At 39.0% G+C, this 21,001-nt stretch overlaps 1 protein-coding gene across 4 annotated transcripts in view; it reads left to right on the top strand.

Moving 5' to 3' along the window:
- AKAP6 (A-kinase anchoring protein 6) overlaps positions 1 to 21,001 on the top strand; it is a 462,110-nt gene that overhangs the window by 84,098 nt on the left and 357,011 nt on the right. For 2 of the 4 annotated variants that reach the window (XR_014148538.1, XM_081830651.1), the window contains exon 2: positions 17,644 to 18,001. The exons of 1 other annotated variant lie outside the window; for it this stretch is intronic. Coding sequence is in view for 2 of the 3 variants with exons in the window: in XM_081830651.1 (XP_081686777.1) it covers positions 17,678 to 18,001 (324 nt within the window). In the remaining variant the exon portion in view is untranslated. Of the gene's footprint in view, positions 1 to 13,156; positions 13,236 to 17,643; positions 18,002 to 21,001 lie in introns of all 4 variants that reach the window. One more of the 4 variants, XM_081830652.1, reaches the window with a different exon arrangement.

Raw genomic sequence — 21,001 nt, 5'->3', positions numbered from 1 at the left:
TAACTTTATACCTCAAGAAATTAGAAAAATAACAAATGAAGACCCAAATTAGCAGAAGGAAGGAAATAATAAAGATTAAAGCAGAAATAAATGAAATAGAGACTAGAAAGACAATAGAAAAAATTGATGAAACTAAAAGTCAGTTTTTGAAAAGTTAACAAAATTGGCAAACTTTTAGCTAGACTAAATGAAAGAGAGAGGGAGAGAGAGAGAGAGAGTACTCAGAAATGGAAGAGGAGACATTGCAGCTAATGCTACAGGAATACAAAGTATCATAAGGCTACTATGGGACTATTATGCAAATGAATTGGATAACCTAGAGGAAATGGATAAATTCCTAGAAACATACAACCTTCCAAGACTGAATCAGGAAACACAGAAAATTTGAGCAGACCAATAATGACTTAGGAGATTGAAGCAATAGTCAAAAACTTCTCAGCAAAGAAAAGTACTGGACCAGATGGCTTTAATGGTGAATTCTACTAAACATTTAAAGAAGAATTAACGTCAATCCTCAAATGCTTCTAAAAAAAATGGAAGATGAAGGAACACTTCCAAATTCATTTAATAAGGTCAGCATTACCCTGATACTAATGCCAGATAAGGACACTACAAGAAAAGAAAACTTAAGGCCAATATCCCTGATGAGTGTAGATGCAAAAACAGACACATAAACTATGTGGAATAGAATAAAGCGCTCAGAAATAAAAACATGCATATATAGTCAACTAATATTTGACCAGAAATCCAAGAATATTCCTTGGGGAAAAGATAGTCTTTGCAACGTATGGTTTGGGAGAAAATATTTGCAAACTATGTATCAAATAAGGAGTTAATATTCAAAATATGTAAGGAACTCCTACAACTGAGCAGTAAGCAAACAAACAAATAATCCAATTGGAAATGGGCAGAGGACTTGACTATACATTTTTTCCAAAGAAGATAGGGTGCCTGGGTGGCTCAGTCAGTTGAGCATCAGGTCTCTTGATTTTGGCTCAGGTCATGATCTCAGGGTCATGAGATCGAGCCTCACATCAGGCTTGCTGCTCAGTGCGGGGTCTGCTTATCCCTCCCACTCTGCTCCTCCTCTTGTGCTCTCTCTCTCTTTTTCTCTCTCTCAAATAAATAAATGAATAAAATTAAAAAAAAAAGGGATTTCATTTCCTTTGGATATGTACCCAGAAGTGGGATTGCGGGTCAAATGGTAGTTCTATTTTTAATTTTTTTTTGTTTTTATTTATTTGTATAAGTAATCTCTACACCCAATGTGGGGCTCAAACTCACAACACCAAGATCAAGAGTCACATGCTCCTCTGACTAAGCCAGTCAGGTACCCCTATTTTTAATTTTGAGGAACCTCCATACTGTTTTCCATAGTGGCTGCACCAATTTACATTCCCGCCAACAGTGCACATGAGTTCCAAAAAATCACTATCTTGAGGATATATGTGAACCCCCATGTTTATTGCAGCATTATTCACAGTAGCCACAACATGGAAAAAACCTAAGTGTTCATCAACAGATGAATGTATAAGGAAAATGTGATATGTATATAATACATCCATAAAAAGGAAGGAAATTCTGCCATTTGTGACAACATGGATGAACCTTACAGGTTAAGTGAAATGAGTCAGACGGAGAAGACAATTACCATATGGTATCACTCATATATGGAATCTAAAATAAAGCCAAATTCATAGAAACAAAGTAGAATGGTGGTTGCTATGGGCTAAGGCTAGGGAAAATGAGGAGATGTTGGTCAGAGGGTACAAACTTCTAGTTAGAAGATGAATAAGCTCTGGGGAGCTAATGTACAGCATAGTGACTATAGTTAACAATATTGTACATTTAAAAGCTGCTAAGAGAGTAAATATTAAATGTTCTTACCACATACAAAAAATTGTAATTATATAGGCTGATGGATATGTCAACTAACCTTATTGTGGTAATCATTTCATAATATATATGTGTATCAGATCAGCATGTACACCTTAATCATACACAATGTCACATGTCAATTATATCTCAGTGGAGCTGGGGAAACGAAAAAAATGGAAAAAAAGTATAGAGACTTACTCTTTATAGTCAAGATCAACTTTCTCCAGCCTATTTCTCCTTATAGTTCAATTGAGAATTAAGTACACATAGAAGCTGCTACTCCTTCCTTTCTTGGACCTGAAGTTACTGGAGGGGAAAGGGTCAACAAGTGTTGACTAACTTGTTTTCCAGCCTACCCAGGAAAGTGTCAAACAAAGTGAGATGCTCATTAAATACATTTTTTTTTTTCTTAAACTGTAGTGTACATAAAACTGTCAGGCTAATATATTCTTCTAACTCCTTATAAATCCATCTAAATCTCTTTTCTTTTAAATTTGCATATTATTTTGCACATTATGGTAGAAGAAGAAAACCATATTCTGTCAGCTGTTTCTGTTTTTACATTATGTTAAAAAAATGAAATAAAACAAAACTTACCTTTTAGACTCCAGCTGAATTAAAGGGCCATTCCAAATGCTCTTATTTTAAAAACTGAGTCAGCTGCATGTTAATAAAATATTCTGGATTGTTCATTTTCAGGCATAAGTAACATTTCTTACTGAAGAAACTCATTCAAAGGACCTTGAGTGTCCAAATCAGTGTTTGAGTTATACAGAACTATTAACAATGACAGGATCAGGGCAAAGGCCACAGTGAATAGAAGCTATGACAAGCAGAATTTGTCTGAGATTCATTTGTATTTGGCTGCAGATGACTAAGTAAGACCAAAAGTAGCTCTGTCATGTGATGTATGATATGATTCTGAGGCATTAATTGAAAAATTATGAACGGATGATTTCTAGAGCCTATTGGAGAAGGACCAGTGGTTTCTGAGTGTCACATCAGTTGTAACTGTTGCTAACAAAGAAAGATATAAAAAATAAGAATAAAAAGCCGAGGAGACAGCTTTTAAGCATCTGAATCACTCTTGGATGAAAGCAAGGTGCTCATGCGCGTGGATTATAGAGCTTATTGAAGACTTACCTAAGTAGGGCCAGAAGTGAAAGGCTCGAAAATGATGACGTGTCTGGGAACCTGCTCCTCCTTTTCTTCCGCACCACTGCTAGACTTGGTTAGTGGTGAGTGATAAAATCAAATGGCTGGAGGGTTTAGCTTTTGGCTTAGACTTTAGCACTCTCATGGCAGAGAGGAGAGTGTATGGGTTAGTCTGTTACAATGTTCGGCATTTTGGGCTTTGTACTCCTGTGATTTAGAGGGGTGCCTTAAATTAAAAAAAAAAAAACAACACTTTTTTTCTGTCTTTGCTGAAAGGAAGATCTGACAAGGCATCTAGCAATATTTAGTTTATAACTAATTTTCTAGAGTTGATGAAGGATCGGCTGGGTTCTTTTTAGAGGCCTTTAAGTCATTAACCCTTACTTAGCATTTTCTGTTATTGCTATTTATTTCATTAAGCAAGAGAATAAATAATTTATTAGGAAAAAGACAAAAATTCAATGAAGGTGAATTTATGCTTAAGCTAGTCTGTGCCGTATCCTTTTATCATCTACCAGAATACACAGCACAAAAATATTTATGAGCTTATAGTCTTACTTTTCACTGGAAAATATGTATTTTATTTTTCTTTGAAAGTCCATGATATGCAACTTTTATTTGTTCTAGGAATTATTTTTCAAAACACTAATTCATGTCAGAGCAAGTAATATTTTATCAGTCACTCACTTTCAATTTAGATGGCTGGTTGGGCAGAAATGTTTGACAGTACTTAATGAATGTGATGCATTTTAAGCAAAACCATTGTAATATATTTAAAAAAAATAAGATTCTGCCCACTGAAAGTGTTTCTTTGAAAAGCAGACATGGTGCCAGACCTTTAATTATTCTTTCTGTAATAAAGGACATTCAGAAGGAAGATCTCTGATCACGTCAGATCTTTGGATATGAAGAGCCTTTGCCATCCCCCATTAGTATTTTTTAATCTGACATCAGAATTTTGTAAAGAAAATCCCTTTTGCATGTCTGGGAGGTTAGGGTGAGTAGGAAATAATAGTGAATAGGAAATAATGCTTTTGAAAATCCTGGTCTTTATGAGAGTTCATCACCCGTAAAATGCCTTCTGTTTATGGAAGAACAGCAGTATGGGTAGTTATTTGATGTGTTCTCATGTTGCAGCCTGAACAGCAAAAACAAATGTAATATTAGTTGAAAGATTTGGCTTAAGTCGTTATTTGGTATTTCACTCTGATTCAGTTGTCTTCAAAAATAAAAGTCATTCACTTCAGAATATATCTACTTGTGGAACAAATAATAAAATAATCTCACCTTCAACTTGATCACTTAATCACCTGTGGATTTTATCCTGAGATCAGATTTCGTTCAAGGAAGCAGCTCTTTCTTAAAGGGATTATTTGAATGAAAACCTTATTGAACTGAGTCATAATAAGCACTTTGGATTAAAAACTATGGTGTTTTAGGAGATGGGTAGGCACAATTTTAAACTTAGTATTTTAATCAAGTGCCCCACCCAATCTTGTGACATTCTCTACCAAAATACAAAAAATAATAATTCTCATGCTCAAATGAGTTTGGGAGTTAATGCACCCCTATGTAGAGATGCTCAGTGTATTTGAGAGTATTAAAGCCCTGCCCTACAATTAAGAAACTTTTATTTTTTAATCTAGATATTTTTAAGTGTTATATTTGTAAACAAATACTTAAGAGTCTAGTAATTCGGAGGTTTAAGACAAACAGCAATCTCCAGACCCTCTTATTTTCCATGTCCTGTTCTCCAGAGGCAATCACTTTTCATCTTTTAACTGATTTTTTTTGGTACTGACCTCTGTCTCCAAACAATAGAATGGTATGGCTACTTCCTGAGTATTTTCTTTTTTATATGCAAGCATAGTTAACATACAGTGTTATATTAGTTTCAAATGTACAATATAATGATTCAACAATTCTATTCATTTCTCAGTGCTCACAAGGTAAGTGTACTCTTAATCCCCTTTATCTATTTCACCCATTCCCCCACCCACCTCCTCGCTGTTTATTCTCTGTATTTAAGAGTCTGCTTTTAGGGGCGCCTGAGTGGCTCAGTCAGTTAAGTGTCTGACTCTTGGTTTTGGCTCAGGTCATGATCTCAGGGTTGAGACTGAGCCTGGAGTCAGGCTCCATGCTGGGCATGGAACCTGCTTAAGATTCTCTCTCGCCCTCTCCCTCTGCCTCTCCCTCCTCCTCTCTCTCTAAAAAAAAAAAAAAAAAAAGAGTCTGCTTTTTTCTTTGTTTCTTCATTTGTTTTGTTTCTTAAATTCCACATATGAGTGAAATCGTATGGTACTTGTCTTTCTCTGACTATTTCATGTAGCATTATACACTCTAGGTCCATCCATGTTGTTGCAAATGGCAACATTTCATTCTTTTTTATGGCTTAGTAATATTCCATTATATACACAGGCACGTGTGCGTGTGCGTGCGCGCACACACACACACCCCACTTCTTTATCCATTCATCTATTGTTAGAGACTTGGGTTGCTTTTATATCTTGGCTATTGTAAATAATGCTGCAATGAACAAGGGGTGCATCTTTTTGAATTAATGTTTTTGTTTTCTTTGGGTTACTGCTCAGTAGTAGAATTACATGGATCATATAATAATTCTGTTTTTAATTTAACCTCCATACTGTTTTCCACAGTGGCTGCACCAGTTTGCATTTGCAGCAACAGTGCATGAAGATTCCTTCTTCTCTACATCCTCACCAACACTTGTTATTTCTTGTGTTTTTTATTTTAGCCATTGTAACAGGTGTGAGGTAATATCTCATTGTGGTTTTAATTTGCATTTCCTTGATGATTAGTGATGTTGAGCATCTGTGTGTCTTCTTTGCAAAAATGTCTATTCAGGTCCTCTGCCCCGTTTTTAATTGGATTATTTGGGTTTTTTTGGTGTTGAGTTGCATAAGTTCTTAATATGTTTTGGATATTAACTCCTTATCAGATATATCATTTGCAAATATAGTCTCCTATTCTTTAGGTCACCTTTTTTTTGTTGATGGTTTCCTTTGATGTACAAAACCTTTTTATTTCAGTGTAGTCCCAATAGTTTCCTAGAGCTAGTCACAGAATGTAGGAAAACAGTTTATTTACTAGATTACCAGCTTAATACAAAAAGATATTAAAGGAGGGGCGCCTGGCTGGCTCAGTCAGTTAAGGATCTGCCTTCAGCTCAGGTCATGACCCCAGAGTCCTGGGATTGAGTCCCGGGATCGAGTCCCGCATCGGGCTCCCTGCTCAGCAGGGAGTCTGCTTCTCCCTCTACCCCTCACCCTGCTCATGCTCTCTCTCAAATAAATAAATAAAATCTTAAAAAATAATAATAAAAAAAGATATTGTAGGATATGAATGAATAGCCAGATGAAGAGATGCATAGGGCGAGGTCCCCAAGGGTCCTGAGTATAGGAGCTTCTGTCTCTGTGGATGTGTTTTTGTTCACCAATCTGGAGGCTCTCTGAACCCCATCCTTTTGGGTTTTTATGGAGGCTTCATACATAGGAATAATTGATTAAATTACTGATCATTAGTGATTGATTCAACTTCAGCCCTTATCTTCTTTCCTGAAATTGAGAGCTGGGACTGAAAGTTCAAACCCTTTAATCATGGTTGATTCCTCTGGCAAGCAACCCCATCCTTAAGGGCTTTCCAAAAGTCACCTCATTAACATAAACTCAGGTGTGGTTGAAAGGGTTGTTATGAACAATGCACTCTTTTCACCTTTATGGCTCTGGTGCTATTTTGGGAACCAAAGACAAAAGGCCAACTGCTATAACAAAAGATGCTCCCGTTGCTTTGTGCTTAGGAAATTCCAAGTCTTAGGAGCTCTCTGCCAGAAATGAGGACATAGACCAAAAATATATTTCTTATTATAAATCACAATATCAGAGTTGCTGTTGAGAAATCCAAAGCAATCTAATTTATGATTCTTTGTATATGCCTCTACCCAAATTTCATTTTCCCTAATATTCTGAGATTCCAAATAAAGTGCCTTAGTGTTTGTCTATTTTCAAACACTAGGTGGGTCTTTTTAATCTAGAAACTCATGTCCTTCTATTTCTTAAAAGATTTCATTGATGATTATTTTCCTTTCTCTTTCCTTCTGCATTCAGGAACTCCTGTTCTCCAAATATTGGGCCTCCTACATTGGTTGTTAATTATCTTACCTTTTCTTTCCTAATTTCTGTCTATTTATCTTTTTGCTTTACTTTCTGTGAGATTTTCTCAACTTAATTTTCAGCCATTGTATTGAGATTTCCCTTTTGCTATCATGTTTTTATTTTTCCAAAGTTCTTTTTTGTTCCAAAAATATTTCTTTTTAAAACAACATTCTTGTTTTATGGATACAGTATCTTATCTCTGATAATTTTTTTAACAGTTTTATTTTTTTTTAAGGTTTTATTTATTTATTTGAGAGAGAGAAAGAGCGCAGAGGGAAAGGGAGAGGGAGAAGCAGACTCCCTGCTGAGCAGGGAGCTCAACGTGGAGCTCCATCCCAGGACCCTGGGATCATGACCTGAGCTGAAGGCAGATGCTTAACTGACTGAAACACCCAGGCACCCCTTATCTCTGATAATCTTTCTTTTTCAGTCAAGTCATCTTCTCCTTGCATAACCTATTTCCCCCAGGTTGAGGTTTTTTATTGCTTACTCTGGGCCTGTTATCCATATTAGACCTTTCCCTAAATCTGTGCTAATCCTTGAGTGTCTGATCATATTTATAAGTAGGAGACTAGGATACTGAATGAATGCTCTGAATATGTGGACAGGACTTTTGACTGTGAATGTCACTGTAGGGTGATCTGGATGTGCTAATTTTATTATCTTGTCTTCTTGGGCTGATCAGATATCTTAGAAGGGGTATCTCTAGTCTCTTGACTGGAGGGTAAAGACTTTGGAGAATCAAGTTAAGAGAGAGGACTGGCAGAAGGAGGGTATCAGCACTCAGAATGATTTGTTAACTCACTCCACCATTTTCAAGGTACTTCTGTCTTCAACTGATGACTGTCCCCAAGTCCACAGACCTTTTGATTGATCCTTTTTGGAGAATAAACCTCCAGTCTTCTGCCAGAATTGGGGGGTGGGAGCAACCACCCAGCAACACAAAGTAAGGAAAGATTTAGAGTTCTAACTTATTTTTAAACATTGTTCAATCAAAATTAATCTCAATGTGTTATTGCCCCTTTACCCAGAGTTAAGCCGAACTCAAGGTAAAGGGCACAGTCCTCCAAGGCTGCCAAGTCTGCCCAAGACTTCTGATATCAGCTGCAAGTTCAGGGGTCCTCAGGGCTATCCTTACTTCAAACCAGCTGATTATAAATTTGGGGGTCCTCATAGACTCCTTCAGATTTGATAATTTGATAGATCAACTCACAGAACTCAGGAAAGCACTATACTTGTGATTTTAGTTTAATATAGCAAAAGAATACAAATCAGAACCAGCCAAAGGAGGAAACATATAGGGTGGAATCTGGGACTGAGAAGATTCCAACCACAAAACGTCCACATCCTCAGGGATGCATTGCCCTCTTGTCATTGATGTGTGACAATACTCATGGAGTATTGCCAACTTGGGAAGTTTGTTTGAGCTTCAATGTCCATAGTTTTTATTGAGGCTTCCTTACTTACGTATGATTGATTAAATGATTGCGCTGGTGGTTGCTTAAAGCCCAAGCCCTCTAATTACATGGTTGGTCTTTCTGTCTGGCTAGTCCCCATCCTGAGTAACCTTGTTAGCATAAACTGTCAGGAGTGGTCTGAGGGGCCCACAATAAATAACAAAAATACTCCTGCCATTCTGGAAATTCTAAGATATAGAGGTTACCTCCTCGGAGTTGGGACGAAGGTCAGACTTTTTTTTTTGTAAAGTTAATTCTTCACTCTACCTCCATTTCCAGAGGTACCTGATTGTACCAATTCCAAAATGCTTAAAGGATTCTGAAGTAAGGTCAGGTTGGTTCTTTGTTCTCTGCTCTGCTGGTTTAGGATTTAGCTTTTTTTTTTCCTTCTTAAAGATTTTATTCATTTGAGAGAGAGAAAGAGCAGGAGCCGGGGGGGGGGTGGGGGGCAAAGGGAGAGGGGAAGAAGCAGACTCCCCGCTGAGCAGGGGCTCGATCCCAGGACCCCAAGATCATGACCTGAGCTGAAGGCAGCTGGTTTACCGACTGAGCCACCCATGTGCCCCTGGATTTAGCTTTCTTGAGTCAGCTAAGGCATTTATTATTTGTTCATCTAATTTTCAGTTTCCAAAACTGTTTTTTCTCCCATTTTGGAGTGTTTATATTAAAATAAGAAAAAATCCCGGGGTGGCTGGGTGATAGATATTGGGGAGGGTATGTGCTATGGTGAGTGCTGTAAAGTGTGCAAGACTGTTGAATCACAGATCTGTACCTCTGAAGCAAATAATACATTATATGTTAAAAAAAAAAAAAGAAGACAGCAGGAGGGGAAGAACGAAGGGGGGAAAATCGGAGGGAGAGACAAACCATGAGAGACTATGGACTCTGAAAAACAAACTGAGGGTTCTAGAGGGGATGGGGGTGGGAGGATGGGTTAGCCTGGTGATGGGTATTAAAGAGGGCACATTCTGCATGGAGTACTGGGTGTTATATGCAAACAATGAATCATGGAACACTAAAAAATAAATAAATAAATAAAAATAAGAAAAAATCCCAAATAAAAAAACCCTCTTCAGTGGTGTTAGTGGGATTTCTAGAGGAAGCAAAATTAGATACATATATTCAGTTTGCTATCTCTACCAGAAATCACACAACACTCTCAATTTATTTGTCAGTAGCAACTTCTTGTAGAATACCTATTAGCACCAGGTAAATAAACACCGAGTTAGCAAACACTTATATGTTGCTGCATTAATACAGACCAACTAATTTAGCCTTCAGAATCTTTAAAGATAAATAGTGCTTGGGCTCATTTCCTTTCTACTTTACATAACGAGGTCACAAAAGATAAATAGCCTCTTATCACTTATTGACTGGGGATGAAAATATAGGAATAGAAGAGAACCTTTTAACTTCAACGTTGTCTATTTTTACAGTGTTTGAATTAATATGCATTAGTTTTTAATTAATTTAAAAATAATTTTAGAACAGGAGAAAAGTAACAACATTGCATAAAATAATCCCTAAAAATTTTCCACTTCAAATCTATGATACTAGGGTTAATGGAGAACTAAAAATGGAGAATTCCTTTTATATTTAATGGAGTAGGTAGGACAGAGCACAGAACTCCTTTAATCACTCTGATCTGAAAGTCAGATTTGTAGGCTCCCTGTCCCTCTATCTATCTCCTTCTCTCCTTTTTTTTTTTTTTTTTTTGGTCTAGAAAGAGGTTTTTAAGGTTACATTTTATATTAATGAAATCTACTTGGAAAAGAGGTTGTTGATCCTCTCCTAATGCTGATTTCTCCTTTCATTTTCTTGGTAAATAAGAGTACCTGCATTGATTTTCCTGTTCCATTTTAGAATACAACTGTCATCCTATATCTCTTCATTTACATTCTTTTTGGAGTTTCTGCTCCCTGTGAGGTTCATTCCAAACTCCATAGTATGGCCTTCACAGTACTCTTATGTCCACAACTTACCTTGGAGCCTTATCTGTTTCTGGTCCCCAGCAAGCTCCCATTTCCTCTCATTGCTGAATTATTTGATGATTCTCCCAACTTCTTGGTGTTGAGATGTACCCCCAGGCTGGAATTCTTTCCCCATATCCCTTCTATCCCTGGCCATCTAAATCATACCTGTTTTTACAAGCCTATCTCAAATGTTACCTTATCAGAAAATATTCCTCCTTATCTTTCCTTCATTCAGGATGAACCCCAATCCACTGGAGCCTCACAGGGCTTTTTTTTGGCTCATATCCTGCTTGTGTAATAGGTATCAGTGGGTGAGTGTGTGTGCCTGTGTGCATGCGGGGGCGGGGGGAGAGTTGGAGGGAGGGAAATTGTCCCTATTATAATTTCCTTGAGGGCAAACATAATGAGTCATATATACCCATAACACCTTATATAAAATTGATTCTCAGTAATGTCAGTTGATTTGAAGTGAATCTCGTTTCATTTTCTTTGTGTTGGTAGCATTGACAAGAGCAACAATTGTGTAGATTACGGATTAGAGTTTTACAGTCCATTTCCTCTCAAGACATTTTCTTGAACAACAGAAAGGTAGTTGCCTAATGCTTAAAGATGATTATTAGCAACTTGGGGTGGGAGTAAGAAATATGAACATTCATCATTGAATCCAGGTCTGCACACTCATGACCATGGGCACCATTTGCAGCTGACTGGTTGATGTAGCCAAATGAATCTCTGAGTGACAGGAACCGACTGCTGTGGTGGGGGAAAGAAAACATGGGAAGTATGGTGACTAGAGGAGTCAATTTGGGTGTCTGTGCCACAGGAGAAGGATTTAAATAATCCGGGATGGGGGTGGGGTGGGGGGAAGGAGGAGAGGCTGAGGAAGGAAGATGATTGATGAAGTGTGTTACGGCTGACAGAAGACCCTATGCTCTGGGTGAGGGAGTTAGCAATGATTGAAGGGAGACTGGGAGAGGTCTCTGTGTGATTAGCTGGATATAATCAACCATCTGCCTGGGGTCACAGCCATGCACAAAGGACATATTAAAGGGGAAAAAAGAGAGAGAGGAAACATCAGTGATAACACCAAGAAAATCTTTTTAATTGCAGAAATCTGTCAGGGCCCCACTATTTACATGTCGCCCCCCCAACCCCCCATCACTTAAAGTCCTTCTCATGAAAATCTGCTTGCAGGCTGCTCTGTTGTGGCAGGAGGATTAGAAAGTGAGACTAATCCGGGTTATGGCAGTGATCTCACTAAACCTTGTTACTCCAGGTGAATGCTGGAGGCCTTGGGGCCAGGAGTAGAGGGCTGAGGAGAAGAAGGAATCAGACAGTGTTTATGGAAACTTCCTTAGGACCATTTTACAAAAAACCACTCTCTCTTTTTCCCCGCAAGTAAAAATCTAACTTAACACTTGGCAGGAACTGTTGGGCTCCTCTCTTTAAAAAGCTTAGAGCTATTTAAAGTTTCCCAGTGTTTGACCTTGCAAGAGGCCAGGGAGATACACAGGCCACAAGATTTAAAACCAGATGAATTAGAGCCTCATTCATCTAGGTAGGCCATGACATTTAATTCAGCAATTTATTAAACTTGTTTTTGTGTTTTCTTTGCAGAGCCTGATTCTAGAATGCTGGAATCAGATACAGGGTACACCTCTTATTTATTTTTCCTTAATGCAGTCAAAGCATGGGAGCTAACCTTAGACAAAAATGAAAACATTCCAGTGGAACTTTTTCTTCCCTTTTAAAATTCATTGTCTCTATGAATAGGTTCTGTGAATGATTATGAGAATATAAAATAAATGAAGACGGAGGAAAAAAGGACACTTAGTGATGCCTAACAATTTTCTCTATCTCAGTTTTGTAACATGTGCTTTGTAGCAAGCAGATCTGTTACCTTGGCTAGAATTATGTTTTAGTCTCTCACTTGTTTTTTTGGGGAGTAAGCAGAGCATAGAAAGATTGAGAGTAAGTACTTAGGTTTGGGGTTGCTTTACATGGATGGTAAAACTGCCTCTCAAACTATATACATGATGATGTTCTTACTTAGAAAGAACAGTTTCTTCCTAAGAAAGGACAGGGAACTTGAACCTATTTCCTTCAGATTGGCTTTGTCAGCTGGTTATGTTAATGTAGTGCTAGTCACTTATTTATAAATTTATTAATTTATTCTGCTTTAGCATTGCTCTGTTTTTTAGATACATAATCTTGGTTCTTCTGGACCATGACTGGATGTGCTCTGTCCACCCAGACACTCTTTTCCATAGTGATCCTTGTCTTGGCAACTGTCTCCTTTTTCTCTGCTCACTTATCACGGCTTGTTTGCAAAAGACCTAACTATTAACTGCACAGGCCTGGAGCTTATACATAAGCTTCCAAATAGGGACAGCGGAGTAGCCTTCTCTGTGTAAGAGATTTAGGCTCCGGAGCGCATAGGAAGCTGGTGCCCTACAGACTCGCCCGTGTCCTGCTGGACTGGAGCAGCCCTGATACCAGCCTTTATCTTATTTGGCCACAGGAAGAGAACCCGAGGGGGGTGGAGAAGGAGGAGCCAGACGCTTAATCCTGAAGGACCTTTAGGGACAAGAGCATTTACAGTGAGTACATGCGGCAGATTTCCGGCTTTTCACTTCTTTTATTTAAGAGGGAAAAATGACAAGAGAAGGGAGAAAGAGGTGGGCAGCTTTGATGGGTGTGTAGCTGCATGTTTTGTCTCCTAGCTTGGTCGAAGAACACTCTCTGATTTAAATGTGACTTAGTCAAATGCGTTCTGCTCACATCAGGTTTCAAATAAAAACCTGTGGACTGTCAGGAAGATAGCAGAACCAATCCTTGTTAGTAAGCAATTCATGGTATGTTTCTTCTGTTTGTATAAGATGAGAAATAGAGTATTCTGGGAAAAGCCCTCCTACAAATTAAAAAAAAAAAAAGCTTTAAAATCTTTACTGCTTGCAGGTTTTGTACTTTAAATGTTGAATCTTCTTTGGATTTGTGGAAAGGAAAGGATTTGATTTATGTATTTTTAACAGCCGCTGGGATAAAGATGGTATTATCTCTAATGCTGGAGAGGTGGCCACAGCTAAGCATGTGATGGGGGAGGGGAAGGGGAGGTCACTGGGTTCCAAAAAAGCTGGTTGATCACCCCTGTCACGCACCTTTGGAACCTGAGGAAGTGAGTGGGCACCTGTATACATGTGGGTCATTGCTTTCATTTGCATCATCAGAAGTTGTCTGCTGGCTATAAAAGAAAGTTTCGCTGTGACTGGGAAGGAATCTTTTCGCAAGATGCTTTATAAAGGAAGAATACAAAACTTAATGGTATTTAGAAGAACATATAATAGACTTGTGCTGAATTTCCTGCTATTTGCATTCAAATGGAGTAATTAATTTGATGGGAAAGCAAGCTTGAGTAGTCCTTATAGGGGCAGGAAAATATACACAAAGATTGTTACTATAGGTCTCTAAAATATGAAGCAGTTTTCCTTTAAATTATAAATTTATCTCTGACATCAGATGTGATTTTGTGAAAATCAGAAGTAGAGATTGGTTATCCATGGATGGTACATTAAATGTGTGCTACTAGAATTGAAAATTAAATGTTTATAGTAATTACTTCCCATGAAAATAGATAATTAACCAATTTTATGCCGCTTTCCAGGCTTGCTATGCTGTTATGACACATATGATATTCCTTTCCCAGTGGCAAAGGTATATGAGAGGGAAAATAGACAGAAATTGTTCAGTAGGGCACTGCTTTGCTTTACGTCTCTGAGATATGGAAATTCTCTTGTTTCCAGTCTGGTCAGTTAAATATGGAAACCTCACGTCCATGTTGAAATTTTATAGATGCAGGAAAATTTTGCTTTGCAGCTTGATTGAAAGTTTTCCTTACCCTTTACTCATGTGTGATGAACACCAGCTACATTTTTAATATTTTTATCTTGTTCTGTGTGTCCTCTACACATATAACCACGTCTTTATCGTCAGTCTTTAATTTCAAACTATAAGGGGAGAGGATCTCATGTATTTGTTTCTCTGGGAGGAATTAGCAACACATAACGTGTAAATGATAATTTACAAAAGGCATTTGCATGGTACTACTTTATTTCCATTAAGTAGGACAAATCTATTGATGCTGTTCATGTGCTTTGGTAAAATGGAGGGCCAGCACTTAGTGTCTACACAGTTCTCAGTACAGGCAGGATGCTTCCAATGGCTTTGAGATCTCTGGATAAATAACCCACAGATTCTTATGGTCAGATGGCATCTCAGTCATCATCTAGTCCAAAAATTTTGTTATTTTACCTATGGGGAAACTGAGACCCAAAAATGTGGAGCCTCTTGCCCCACACAGAACTGCCCTGTGCCTGTTTAGTGCACAGCCCAATGGTATATATGGGAGTGTTGTATGTTGGCACATAAATTGCTTTGAGCCAATTTTTTAGTATGTTCTTTAGTTTACAGTAGGATGTATATTCCAGAGAAGGCCCTATGTTGATTTAGGAGTTTCAGAGAAAACATAATGACCACGCATCATTTTTCAGCTGTGCAGGGAGCTTGGGAGGGATCTGGGGTTGGGTGTCTGAGTGGGTGAGTGGGTTTGGCTGAAACAGTTCACTGTACGTTACCCTGGCATTTAATTTTCTGATTTTGGGTGAGTCTGGTTTCTTAGAAGAGGTAGCCACTGTAACACCAGTGTCGTCTTCATTTATCACCAATTCTGTGACCTTCTGCGGGAAACCTTTATTAACCTTTGTGTATCAGATGCCTTCTCTGGGATTGTGATTCTAAACAGATCCCCCAGAGAGCAGTGGATTGATTAAAAATTTAAAAATGCTTGGGAAATCAGAACCAGAGCCTGTCTGAGGCCAGGGTATGAATAAATAGTATGGTAGCTCACTCTTCCTGGAGTTGTATTGCTCCTGGAGTTCTGATATCTCTTAACAGGTTTTTTAAAATAGCCAGGTTTAGTATTATTTAAAAAAACTGTATGCAAGTGTGGTTAAAAATGTGGGGTATGGATTTGTCCCTCTTGCAATCAGGTGGAGAAAGCTGCTGAGTTGAAGCCTAAAACCATTCTCTAAGGCAGGTACCAAAGTGATAAACCTACTTTATGACATTTTAGTTTCGCAAATAGCTTTGCCTTCAAAAATTCGTCCATAAAGCTGCTTATCATTTAATTTAAAAATTAAATGTACAAGAAATCGGGAGGGGGCAGTACACTGCAGCATTGGAAGGCTTCTGAAAAAATATATCATAAGAATAACTTACTCTTAAGGTTTCTGTCAATTCAGTAAGTCTTTTTATTCTCTGTGCCCATTTCTGTATGGAAAGTTACATGTTCCTGGTAAAATTAGGAGCTTCCCCCCACCTCTATTTTTGTAGGTAAAATAATTTTGCTATTGTTACTAAGTGAATATTAAGAATCTAAGAAATACAGGCTACTTTCTGATAACCACATTTAATTTCATATTTTGTTCAGTCACCTTTCATCTTTGGGGAAGGGAGCTAGAATGTGTAGAACCAGAAAAATCTAATAAAAGAAAAAGAAACCCATTACCTCGAGTAGAAGAACCTGCTCCTGAAACTAAAAATAATGTTTCTATAAAATGTTTAAAGTACAAGATCCTAAAAGTTATTTTATATTAAACTGTTCTAGAAGAAAGATATATAGCTTAGATCATTACATTAGTAAATGAGCTTACTCTTAAGCTTATCAACTTTATTATTACTTACACTTATGTTGTTTTAAATATATTTAATTAACATTTTATTCATTTATTTATTAGATTTTATTTATTTATTTGAGAGAGAGAGATAGAGAGCACAAGTGGGGGAAGGGGGGCAGAAGGAGAGGGAGAAGCAGACTCCGCACTGAGCAGGGAGCCCGCCTGGGGCTGCCTCGTGGATCCCAGGACCGTGGGATCATGACCTGAGCCCTGAGTCAAAGGCAGCTGCTTACCCAACTGAACCACCCAGGTGCCTCTTAGTTAACATTTTAATGTTATATGTTTCACAGCAATTTATTACTCTTGAAATCCCAGAAGCCCCCCAAAATTTCAATATAACCAAATAATGTAATTTAAGAGTTAATTAGATATACTGTATATACTAACCCACATGATTTATACTTTCTGGCAAAGTTTATGTTTGGAATTACTACATGATATATATTTACATAACATATCGTAGAAAGGAGCAACCTCCCCTGAATTCAGCTCAGTGTTTTTGTTAATTAGAACATGTTCCCTCTCTGCTTATCCCATGTATTGAATGTATTGGTTATAATGGCCAAAATGATGCTTAGGTGCTTGTAGTAGAAAAGCCCTAAGTAATAGTGGCTACAACCAGATACTGTTTTTCTCTCAGTAAGAGAAGTTCAGGGCAGAGGCGAGGACTGATACAGTACCTCCTTGTTACTTGTGGGATCCATGTTCCCACCACCTTGCTCTCCCTTCCTCTACTGGCATACCCCAGAGCATCTCCTGGTCCAAGATAGCAACTGGAACTCTAGCCATCAAGCCCACATTACAGGCTAGAAGAAGGGGGAGACATAGAAGGGCAGAGAGAAGGCCCCTCCTTGATTAAGTCAGCTCCCTTTACGCAGCTCTACAAGCATTCTGTACAAAAGTTCCATTTACATCCCCTTGGTCAGAACTTAGTCACATGGCCATACCTAGAAGCCATGGAGATAGGAAATGTAGTTTTAAATTCTTGCAGAAATATGCACAGCTGAAAATCAGAATTTTATTAGTAAGGAATGAGGAGAGAATGGATGGTGAGGTAGGCAATACCACATGGTTTTGCATTCCTATTATATGCTGGGTCTTGGGGCTACTATGTAGAAACTCACAACACCTCCTTCTGTTTTTGCTATGAGCTATGGTTTCTTAATTTAGAAATCTGGCTTAATTTAGAAATCCTGTTTCTTCTGCGAAGTATATTTCTTTATTTGGCAATCTTGTCTGACTCTTTCCTGCTTTCTTCTTTCCTCTTGCCTTTCAGCTGTTTTGGAAAGAAGTGAGGTTTAGACTTCTCCATGTTAACCATGAGCGTGACACTTTCCCCACTGAGGTCACAGGACCTGGATCCCATGGCTACTGATGCTTCACCCATGGCCATCAACTTGACACCCACTGTGGAGGAGGGTGAGGGAGGAGAGGCAATGAAGGACATGGATTCTGACCAGCAGTATGAAAAGCCCCCTCCATTGCATACCGGGGCTGACTGGAAGATTGTCCTCCACTTACCTGAAATCGAGACCTGGCTCCGGATGACCTCCGAGAGGGTCCGGGACCTAACCTATTCAGTCCAGCAGGACTCAGACAGCAAGCATGTGGATGTGCATCTAGTTCAGCTAAAGGTAAGGAAGGTCTCTGGACTTAGGTCCATGCTAGACAGAAGTCTGAAAAAGGTTGTAGCACCTGGAGCCTGCGTTCTGTAACTTGCAATGAGGAAACCTCCAGGAAGGAAAACAGAATAGCAGATTTGATACACAGGGGCAGAATTCATTCTTTCCTGATTTTACTTCATGGGTTGATCATCTAGAATCAAAGTGACCTTAGGGGATAATGCGGAGAAGTAGGGAAAGGGAAGGGCATTTTGGTGCAGTGTCATAGAAATCAGTTTTGAGAATAAAGTATTATAAAAAGGCTTAATGAAAAGACTCTCGCAGGTAAAACATCATACTGAGCTGTGATTGTGAGTATAGTATATGATTATTATCTTCTGTTGCAGTTGATGCCTCCTTTGTGGCAAAGAGTGGATTCTGGCATGATAGGGGAAGGGCGGTGTTCTCCTCTTAGAATGAGTCCTTTCATCCAGGTACAATGCATCATGCAGAACAAAGGTGCTTTTCTAACAACTCATTCAGAGTTCAGATGTAAAAAAATATCTGTGGCTTCTAGAGCCCTTGAAAAGCCTGACTTTTGTTAATAATGAAATAGAGGTGCTAGTAAAGAGTGCTATTACTAAAGATTTTGGCCTAGGGACCCCAAAGTACAGTGAATCTTTTCTGTCGTAGTCATTCCTCTCTTCCAGGTCCCTGAGGCAAACACACACTCAGGTTAATGACCAGCAAAGCAAGACAGATTTATAGCCAGTCTGGGCATTGGCCCCAAACCCTAATGGAAATTTCTAGTGAGTTAGATGAGATCCTAAGGAGAATTCTTTTACCTAAGCTCATGCACCCTAAATGATCTGAAACCAAAGACCAAACAGATTCTTGGATCTTAATACTTAAATGGTTTGTAGTCTGCAGCCATCAGTGTGAGAAGAGAGGATGGGCAGTTAAGGTGAGAGAGCATGTTCCCCAAAGCCTAGAGCATGGCTGGCTTAGCCTTCTCAGGCTGGTTCAACAGGTCCTGAGCCCAGCTGCCGCATTGAAGAGAGTGTCCAAGAGAGGGAAAAAGGGAATTGGGGGAGAGAGAGAGAAAACAAAGCCAGAATAGCAAGGTGTTTGGGCTTCTCCCAGCTTGAGCAGGCCTGTGTGGTCTTTCCACAGGATCTTGGGAAGTAGAAGTTGCAAAAAGGTAACAGGGAGATGGCCAGGAACCAGCTTCAGTGCAAGCCGAGCTGTTTCTTCACTGTGGCAACAGGAAATGGTGTGTCTCAGTCCTTGATATAGGGTTCCTTTAATCAAAGGAGCAGCTCTCCCACTCCTCGAGGCTGGAGTGAAATGGAAGTAAGGGGGCTCCACCTCACACCTCCTCTCCTCTGTTCCCCCTAAGTGCACTTACATGTCAATAAGTAAGTAAGTAAATACAGGGTTTGGGGTTGTAAGGAAAATTGACTATTGCTCCCCCAAATCTCTCAGATTTACCCAGAAAAGATGGTAAAAGATTAAAGGAGAATTTGGGGGGCAGGAAATGGAAATATCTTGAGAAGACTCCACTAAAAATGCTGCTAAGGGCTCCTAAAAACATGAATGTGTCTGTTAACTTAATTACATCAGTAATACATGCAAATTTAAATTTAAATTTCAAACTGGCATGTAAAGTTTTGGTATCATTAACCAGGGTTATGGTTAGTGTTCGAGAAATCACCTCTAGGGCGATTTGCTTGTCTTTTTCTCCTTGGAACTGTCTGTCATCCTCTCTCCTTAGTCCAAAAGCATTTTGCCCCTGCCTCCATCCTGCCCTGTTCCACAATGTGGTCTCTCTCCCTTGCTGAAAGAGGAGCCCCAGAAGGGCAGGAATTCAGCATAGTAATCACATAATAGTTCATCAATGACTGCTAAAGGGATGAATTGAAGTTGTTTTATGTTAATTTAATTTCAGGGATTCTGTCATTACTTTTTTTTTTTTTCAATTTATTTCATCAAGTGACTTAACCAGCATTTTCCATTATGTTCTCAAATATTCTGGAATAATCGAGCCCTTCTGCATTGAGCCCAAAGTCAATGAACTCTGGTCAGTGAACTGAGGCCTAATCTATACAAGGATTTAGTTTTGGTCTCCTAATCTGCTTGGTTTAATTTCCCCCTTTTTTTGTATAATATTTCTTTATTCAATCAAGCACCTCGATGCATTTAAAAGATTTTTAAATAGATGTCAGTTTCTTAGATCTCCACATTGATCCACAAAATAGAAGGGGAACTTGGGCATAATGTTTTATATGTGAAAACAACAAAACAACTGTGTAGAAGCTGCTCTCAATTAAGGGGTGTGGCAAAGCAGAGGGGAAGGCCCAGCCTGGGCAAGGCCAGCCCTCTGCCATGGGGTGTCCCACCTTGGCTCCTACTGCCTTGGTGCATAACTCAGTTTATTAATTTCCATAAAAAATAACCATCACAGGGATGGGAATGCCATGGCTTTAAGGACCATACAGGTACAGATAATTCCTAAATTTATATATCTATCCCTGTTCTCCCAGGAACCCCAGCTGCCTAACTGACATCTCTAATTGTGTCTTTAAGTGAGCATCTCAAACCAAATATGCCTATTGAAAAGCTCTTAATTCCTCCTGCCCCCATATCTTTCTAATTTCAGTGGAAGGCACGGCACCTTGCCAAGCCCAGATATGACTCCCCAACCCATGCATATGTCTATCCAGAAGTCCCGTGGCTCCATCTCCAAAATATGACCTAAAGCCATTCACTTCTCCCCAGCGCTACTGCTCTCGCCCTAGACAGGCTGCGTGACTGTTTGCCTGGGTTCTTTTTAGAGCCTCCTCTACCACCCTGCACTTTATTCTCCACACAGGAGCCAAAGGAATCTTTTAAAATTTAAATCAGGTCATGTTACTCCCTTGCTTCCCATTGGCCATAATAAAACCCAAATCTCTTCCTGTGGCTCTGCACCTGTTTGGTTCTCTGGCCATATCTCCTGTTGTTTCCTTCTTGTTCATAAAGCTCCAGGCACAT

The sequence above is a fragment of the Leptonychotes weddellii genome, chromosome 9, assembly GCF_054177405.1.
Source record: "Leptonychotes weddellii isolate Sample4059 chromosome 9, ASM5417740v2, whole genome shotgun sequence".
Classification (NCBI taxonomy): Eukaryota; Metazoa; Chordata; class Mammalia; order Carnivora; family Phocidae; genus Leptonychotes; species Leptonychotes weddellii.
This window is presented reverse-complemented; position numbering and strand designations above follow the sequence as displayed.